We start from the raw sequence: 8,936 nt of genomic DNA on the forward strand, positions 1-8,936 counted from the left end.
CAAAATATATTAATTATAGGGCAACTTTCACATATCTCCCTAGTATAAAGCACATAGTTGCATGCTAGTTTTATAGCTAGTATTTGATATTGCGTTCATACAATATTTTTGACATTTTGAAATTATTAAAAAAATTTATGAAGATATCACATTTAATATATTTTTTTATATATACAAAACATTACATTACATGTTATTTTTTCACTATTAATAAAATTTAAGTTTTAAAAAATCTCCAAAAAAAGTCTCTATATAAATGAATCTTAATTCACTGCACAAAAATAATGTAAATCTAACATGAACCCTAAAAGAATAATCAACATTGTCAACAACCATACAATACTATAAAGGTCTAATTAGATCAAACTAGGGTTTTGAAATATATTTCATTTTATACATACTACATTGCTTATCTATTAATTATACATGTCTAGATCTTGTAACCAAAAGAAGTGAATCACGTCATAGCTAAGTGTACATACACATAAAATTAAAGAAAACAAAAACAAAAACAAAAAATATCTCACAAAGTTGAAAATTAAATGCAATACACACAAAAAAAAAAAAAAAAAAAAAGCATATCGATAATATGTATATATGTATTAAGATGAAGAAGAAAAAGAAGTAGTGAGCAATGTATGGGTGTGAGGAATCAGTCGAATAGGCAAACCCTTGGCCGGTATGGGCATCGGGTTCACCACAATCTTCTCATCCGGAATTAACTTTTCCCATCGGAATCTTGTCACGATATGGTGCATGAAAACCAAGATCTCCATCCGAGCGTACTCTTTTCCGGGGCACATTCTTGGCCCTCCCCCGAATGGCACGAACGTGTACGCTCCCGGCCCTGACCCTTCAAATCTCCTCGGATCGAACTTCAATGGATCCGGAAAACAATCCGCATTTCTGTGTGTCGAATTTGCGCTCCAATATATCTGAACATGTAATTATTTGAATTGAAATGAATACTTTCTCTATCTATCAATATTACCACAAATTTTCTTTTATTTTTTTTTATGTTGTCCGATAAATTTATACATATTTATATTCATTTATCGTAGAGCAGAATTTTATTATTCTTACTGTAACAAATAATATTTATTTTGCCTCTATTTTTTTATCTACTTATTAATTTTGTATCATACCATTAATAAATCCTTATAATACTCCTACTTTATTTTTTATTTACTTTATTTTTACATTAAAATACTATTATTTTTAATTTATGTGTTAAAATAAGAGGACATAATTTTATCGAACAAAGGAATTATATTATTAGAATATGGATGAATATATGATATTATATAGTAATATATGGCAGGAGTGAACGTGGTCATTGTTCAATGGTGGAATGCCCACCAGTGATTTTATTCCGATAAAAGAATGCTTTATCAATTAATAATTGTTCTATAAATAAAAAGTTTTATACCCCAATTTTTATTTGAAATGTCACCCTTATTCAATTAATAGTGTCTTATTTAAAATTTAAAATATTACAATTATTAATTAATTAAAGTTCAATTCAATTAAAAACGTTACATAAACAAAAAATTATTATACTATATTATTAATTTTTTTCTAGTATCATTAATTATACATTTCTATTTCTATTAACATTAGTATTTTATGTTATTATATCAAGTCTTTTAATTTATTTTATTTTTAAATTTACAAGTTGCAACGTATGATACGTAAATACGTACCTTCCAACCCTTAGGGATGGAGAAACCGTTGTAGGTGAAATCGGAAAGAGCTTCTCGGAAAGCGCCCTGAAGAGGAGGGGCGAGTCTCAGCACTTCACATGCTACGTTCCACGAGTACTTCATTTTTTGAATGTCCTCCCAGTTCAGCGTCTCTCCGGCCCTCTTCGATCTCGCAATTTCCATTTGCTCTGAGATATATATATCATCAATAATCAATTCTTTCATTTATTAATTTGCAATTTTAACTATTGCCTTCGTACAGTTCTAAGGGTCTCATTTACTTTGTGCGTGTTAATTTTGAATATTAATTATTATATCAAAACATAGTACAAATTAAAAAAAAAAATTGAAAAGATACTTCAATTAGTGTCTTATAATACTAATAGAATGATATTTGTATAAAAAATTATACAAATATAAGAATATTTTTAATGTTAAGTACAATACGCAAAAAGTAAAAATGTGACCCTTAGAGGCACACGGACAAAGTATATATTAAAAATGCAAACCCTAATACAATATATTCGCTAATAAGCGGTAAAGGAGTGATGAAGCCATTTTATAAATTATTTGGGTACTATCTAAATTATAGTATTAGTAGTATACATTTATTTTTGGCGCGAAGTTTAAAAAATAATAGTGTTTTAATTATAGTGAGTAGTTAAAAGTAATGTAATGATATTTTTGCCCTAATTTTTTTTTGTACAAAAGTAAAGATGTGATGTAAATTAAGGGTATTTGTGAAAAAAAAAATGCTATTTAATGAAATGGTTATTTTGTAATTTGACGTTCCAAAATAAAAATATGTATATTTTTTTAACTGGACAGATGGAGTATTTCTTTTTTATTAAAAATTCTATTTAAAACCTATTATAGACTTATTGATTTATACTCAAAAGAAGTTAATTAATGACGCACAAAGAAGGAAATCCTTTACTTATGTAGAGGTAGAACAACTTACTATTAATATTCTATTAAAAGATAATTTTATATTTAAAATCCTAACTTCCAACCAAACCCACACTTATTTACTATTCATTCATCTATCTCGTCTACATAGAGATTTTTGGTAATTTTGAAGTTTTAGGAAATTAAGAATAATAAAAATTTGGTATCTAATGTAATATTCGGGGGTGGCATTTTCTTTTTGTGTCATTATACTTAATATTAAAAATATTCTTATATTTATATTATTTTTTTGTACAAATGTCATTCTATTAATATTATAAGACACTGTATTTTTGTAGTTTTTCTTAATTTGTACTATGTTTTGATATAATAATTAATATTCAAATATCAACACGCAAAAAGTAAATGAGACCCTTAAAGCCGGACGGAGGTAGTATAATATTTAATACTTCCTCTGTCCCAAAACAATAAAGACATTTGGGATTGGCACGTAAATTAAATAATATTATTATTATATTGATAATAAGTGTAAAAGTATTTCTAAAAGTCTAAAATTTCCTTATTTTATGTAATTATTGTAAAAAGTGAAGATAGTTTTATAAAAATGTAGGAAGTTAGTTACCAAAAATGAAAATTTAACTACTCCTTTCGTCATTCAAATATATGTTCACTTTTTTTTTTATTGTCATCAAAAAATATTCTCATTTTATTTTAAGTAAAAAATTATTCCATTTTTTTATTTTTTTTTACTATAAAAAAAAGTATAATTATTACTCACTTTTATTAAAATTTGTGTCAGGTTAAATGAATACTAACTTGCATGACGGATGGAGTATTATTTTGAAACCGATGAAAATGATTAAATAAGATTATTGTTTTTAGAATGAGAAAATATAATATTTTGTCTATATATATATATATATATATTTAATGAGACAGGTATGTCCGTACCCTGATAGACTCCCTCGTAGATGTGCGGAAGCTCAGCGAGATACTTAACCACAAAAGCGCATGCTGAGCTGGCAGTGTCATGCCCCCCAATCAGCAGCCCCAAAATTTTATCAGCAATATCCAATTCATGCATGAATCTCCCACTCTCGTCGCACGTGAGCAGCATATGCGACAATATATCCTGTTTCGCCGTCGTCGCCCCCGCCGTCGTCGCCTTCGCCAAATCAATTTTCCGCTGTTTTATAATCGACACCAGCTCCTTCCTCACAAAATTCGCCGCCTTTATCGCCCGATTGAACGGCGTACCCGGCAAGTCCACCGGAATCGAGATCAGCCCCGCCGCGAGCAAATTGAATGGTTCCGCCAGCCGCGCCACGTGCCGCGGGTCCTCGACGCTAACGAAAATCCTGCACGCCAGCCAGAACGTGTAATTCTTCGCCAACGGGAAAACGACCGCCGTCTCCCTGCCGTCCCACTCGCCGGAAAAGTGCCGCCGCGCGACGTCGTCCATGATCCCGACGTACCGTTGGAGGGCCTCCGGCTTGAGGAAACCCGGGAGCATTTTCCGCATCTTGATCGCCTCTTGCTTCGACGACGACTGCCCCGACGACGCCGGGAACACCTTGTCGACCGACGCTGGCCACCACGCTTGCACGAGCTTGTTCTCGTTCGAGAACAAGAACTTATTTCCCGCCGCGCCGCAAAAAACGGCTGCCGGCTCGCCGAGCAAGTGGGTCCGAAAAACGTGCGACGAGTATTTGGCGATCCGATCGAAAATGAACTTCTCCGGGTGGCCTTTCCACCCGGTCGAGAGAAATTCGAGGCTCTCGCCGACGACCGGCCACCCCGTCCGGCCGGGCGGGAGCGGGATTCCGGCGGCGGCGGCGCCGCCGCCGCCACCGGAGTTTTTATTTTTGTAGAACAGGAAATGAAGAAAGAGGATAATGGAGATGGTGAAGGAGGAGAGGAGGGAGACGTAGAAGAAGTCCATTTGGAATATGTCTATTATTGAGGGCGAAATTAAAGGCGTTTAGGAAAAAGTGCTCTTTATGTGAATGTATGTGTAAGGGCAATTGTTAGGCATATTTATAGGCACACAATAACATAGTGAATTATTAAATAATTGAGATAGAGATATATATATAGAGAGAGAGAGAAGAGAGAGAGAAGTCCACTTGGGGCAGCATTATTTCACTTTATTTGGTAGGGAATTAGAGAATGAATTATGTAGTCTGAAACTTAATAATATTTGTATTGGGAGTTTTGAATTTGATAAATTAATTTTGGAAAGCATATTGTGTGCTGATCCGATCGAATCAGCATAATGCTAATTTGATCTATGTCATGTAGATGATCAACATATATATATATCTTAGTAATTGTTGTAGCATCAGATAATATATATTAAGTTATAATAGACAAAATTGTCGATAATTCGTTTGTGTTGTGAAATTCAACATAAATATCTCTTTTACTTTAAAAATTGCATAGCATTCATTTCATTATACTTTAATAAATATTTAATGAAAATCTTCTATAGTTTCGAAACTTAGCGTAAATCTCCACTGTACTTTAAAAATTGCATGACGTCTTCTTATACTTTAAAAAATATTGCATTAAGTCCCTCGTCATGCAAAACATATAAATAGAAAATCATCTTCTCATCACACAAGAAAAGTTTCACGATTGTCAGATTTTATACAAACGTTTTTAAAAGAATATAATGCAATTTTTTAAATATAAAAATATTTTATGCTAAATTTTTGAAAAATTATAAACAATTTTACTATTGTAATATAATATATATTATATTATAAATATAAGTTGATCGCTCCTATAATATATATTGATTTGATCGTACCACTACTACGCTGAATTAACCACGCCACATTCCCACTAGGATCAAAGGGTTTTATAAATAAATAATTAATTAATTCAAAAGCATATACGTGTGGACGAAAGTGATTCACACAGCATGATTATTACCTTGTTGGAACGTGTACTTGGGATCCAGTTATTGCATTATTTTGAATTATGACAATTAATTTACGGTCAGTTTAGCTGTTTGTTTTGGAAATTGGATTGAAATAAATGTTTTTTTTTTCTTTTTTTACTGTAATTGAGTTATAATATAATACTAAATATTTAATTGAATTTAAGAAAAACATTATAGGTAAATTTCAATTGAAAAAATAAATAAATAAATTTGAAAGCAGTGTGCTAACCATTAATCCATAGAATATTTCATATTCTTCGATTTAACTACATGCACGTACATATAATATACCTGGAAACAAAACATCACGAAAATATTATTTTCCTAAGCGTCGAGAATAATTTTTCTAGCAGGAAAAACAAGCCAATTATTATTATTATTATTATTATTATTATTATTATTATTATTATTTAGTGTTAGAAAATTAAAGTTTTAAGTATTTATATAAGTTTGCCCTCATTCATGAAAATTCATCCGTAGGTGGATCCAATTGGGTGTGTTTATCTTTTATTGGTTTGGAAGAAAATTTGATTTGAATTTGATATTAAAATAATGTTTGGTTAAATATTTTGTAAAAAAAATATATATTTTTTTTTTCGAGAAAACAGAGAGTCCAAATAATAAAAAATCGGAGCTTTGGGTAAAAAAAAAACAGACTATATTTGTACTTGTTCTTTTGTCCATGTTACTGTAGTTACGAGAATTAGGTAAAATATAATTAATAACTAATTAAAAAATATATTAATATAACAAAATAGAAAATATGAACATTTCTCATTTCAAAGTATCTTTTTACCATTTTCGTGCGTCTCATTTCAAAGTATTTCTTTTTATTTTTTTTTTAGTAAAAGTAATCATACACTAATACCAAAATACTCTTAGCCTTTATTTAAATTACAAATATATCATTACATATACACTCAGTTTTTATGTAAAGTCAAATGACAAAAATATCAAATCTTTTTAAATATTTTCCCTAACTAATAAAATATTAATATTATTTCTTAATTTACTACAAAAACCCTAAAAAGTCCCTTTCAAAAAGGACGGAGAGGGTATATATAAGAAATAAATTTTAACCCTAATATTTAGAGTTGTTGTCTTTTATCTTTCTTCTATCTTTCATATAAATAAATATATATGTATATATATCGTCTTCTTTTCTATCATTGTGTTTGATGTACAAGTATTAATCGAAAAAAATAGATGGAATTATATTCGAATGATTTCAACTCAAATGAAAAATGTGAATTGAAAAACCAACGTAAGATGTTCATTACATTTGGTAAATTATCTCCACTTTTGTCGGGCTTAAATAATTTATAGATTTAACAAAAATAAATAAATAAAATTACTACGAAATGACACATAACTATAGATTAATATATCGACTTATTGAGTTGATATTAATATTATATATTAATTATTTATTTATTAAAAAAATATCATATATATATATACATATTTCAATCTATAAAAGCTAATAAAAATATGAATTAGAGAAGTAATAGACACAAAAATTAGCAGATTTTTTTTTTTTTTTTTCGTAAGTTTCTATTTTATCTTTTTGTTTTTACACTTATCATTTTTTTTATTTTAATATATATGATTTATAGATTTCTTTAAAATAATAATAATAAAAATAACAACTACACATAATTTTGTATAGTTATATTATCTTGTTATTATTAGAAAATTATTATATGTTTTCATGAAAAATATATATAAACATCTTTTATGTGATTTTTATAATTTTTTATTTGATTTAATATAAAAAAAAAAATAGTTCATTTGTAAATTGTTAAAAGATTACTGTGTTTATTTTGTGAAATAATTTAAATTTTTTTTTATATGAAATAGAGAAAATTGTGTAGGTAACATAAAAATAATAAATGTGTTAATTTTTTAAAAAAACATGTATGAAAAGTGGATATTTAACATAAAAAAAATACAGCTTATTGACAAAAGTATTGAATTTGTAAGAAAAAAATATTATACTAATGAATTTGTAAATATTGTCTATTATAAATATATTGTAATATTATGACTCATCATATATAATGAGTCATATTAATAGGTGTCTTTGTTCATATAATTATAAGCATGCAATTTGCCATGTAATATGACAAATGTAATAGGCCATTATCTAAATCAATTTAGATCATCAATAAATATTTTCATATTCTGTCTTAAATAATACTCTCCGGCCGCAATACTAGCCCATATGAGTTTGGGATTGAGATTAAGAAAAATAAATATTTTATCGAGAAAATAAAAAAGATAAAAAGATAGTTGGACGGTATTTTTTTAAATTTAGTTAGTAATTAAAAAGAATGAAGAGATATAATGGAATAAAGTTAGTGATATTTTTTCTAAATAAGTATTAAATAAAATATAATAATTAAATATTAATTTTTTCAATTTTTTAAGTATCTTAATGAGATAAATTTAACATATGAGCGAGGCGAGTAATATAAACGCACACGTTGTATATATATATATATATATATTAGTATACATATATCATCCAATAAGTATTGTTCACTTAGATATATAGATATATGTTTATATATTTTATAATAATTATTATATTATATATTTTATAATTTAATACTATATAATATTATACTAAATATCATTTATTTATTTACTTTTATAGTTGATCAATTACAACATAAATAGATTTAGATTTGAATATTCGTGTTACGCCCAAATAATAATAATAATAAAAATAATAGGATTTTAAAGAAAGTTAGGACACGAAGTCGGGCGGAAAAGAAGAAAATATGCACTCAGGTCGGTTGGTCCGCAGTCGGTTGATCCGGTCGATTGGTCCGCAGTCGGATAAGCAGGTCGGTTGGTCCTCGGTCGGATAGGCAGGTCGGAAGGTCCGCGGTCAGATAGGCAGGTCGGAAGCAGGTCGGATGGTCTGCAGTTGGATGAGATGGTTTGCAGTCGGTTGATTAGTGGTCGGTTGGTCCGCCATCGGTTGAGTCGGCCAATACGGAGTTTGGACCAAGCGAAAAAGGTCTGTTAATTAGTCGCCTAATTAAGTGAACAGTAGTTCAGTCGCTTGGTTGGGGCGACCATTGAATCGTCTGGAAAGACCAGAGGGTGGTCGCTTGATGAGGCGACCAAGGAATCATTTGGTCTAGCGATCAATTAGTCTCTGGATTGGTCGGTTGGGTTATGCAGTTGGCAAGATGGTTGCCGTAACTGACTAGACGACGTTTCAAAACGTTTTGTTGTGGGCAGTTGACGGCGGTTGCTGGCGACGGTTCCGAAAAACGTCTCTTCTGAGGAATATTTAAGGATTGGGGTCAGCAACTGGCAGATCATCTTCAATAATTTTTAAATGACAGCAAAGTCAGTGATTC

General features: G+C 29.5%; 1 protein-coding gene across 1 annotated transcript; it reads right to left on the minus strand.

The window, feature by feature from the left end:
* Window positions 1-281: 281 nt before the first annotated feature.
* Window positions 282-4,601, minus strand: LOC127264926 (beta-amyrin 28-monooxygenase-like). Its single transcript, XM_051294524.1, has 3 exons — window positions 3,564-4,601; window positions 1,704-1,891; window positions 282-935 (listed from the first exon to the last, which is right to left on the minus strand). The coding sequence occupies exons 1-3, from the start codon at window positions 4,552-4,554 to the stop codon at window positions 603-605; spliced, it is 1,512 nt and encodes a 503-aa protein (XP_051150481.1). The 5' UTR covers window positions 4,555-4,601; the 3' UTR covers window positions 282-602.
* Between the last annotated feature and the right edge of the window lie 4,335 nt (window positions 4,602-8,936).

This window comes from Andrographis paniculata, unplaced genomic scaffold, assembly GCF_009805555.1.
Source record: "Andrographis paniculata isolate CXL003 unplaced genomic scaffold, ASM980555v1 Contig71END, whole genome shotgun sequence".
In the NCBI taxonomy this organism is placed as follows: domain Eukaryota; kingdom Viridiplantae; phylum Streptophyta; class Magnoliopsida; order Lamiales; family Acanthaceae; genus Andrographis; species Andrographis paniculata.

What these genes read in the sequence shown, in the direction of transcription:
- LOC127264926 (XM_051294524.1), bottom strand. Translation starts at nt 4,554, where the DNA reads ATGGACTTCTTCTACGTCTCCCTCCTCTCCTCCTTCACCATCTCCATT. An exon ending in CTACGAGGGAGTCTATCAGG is followed by an intron (nt 1,892 to 3,563) that starts GTACGGACATAC and finishes TATATATCTCAG; the next exon opens with AGCAAATGGAAATTGCGAGA. An exon ending in CCATCCCTAAGGGTTGGAAG is followed by an intron (nt 936 to 1,703) that starts GTACGTATTTAC and finishes TTACATGTTCAG; the next exon opens with ATATATTGGAGCGCAAATTC.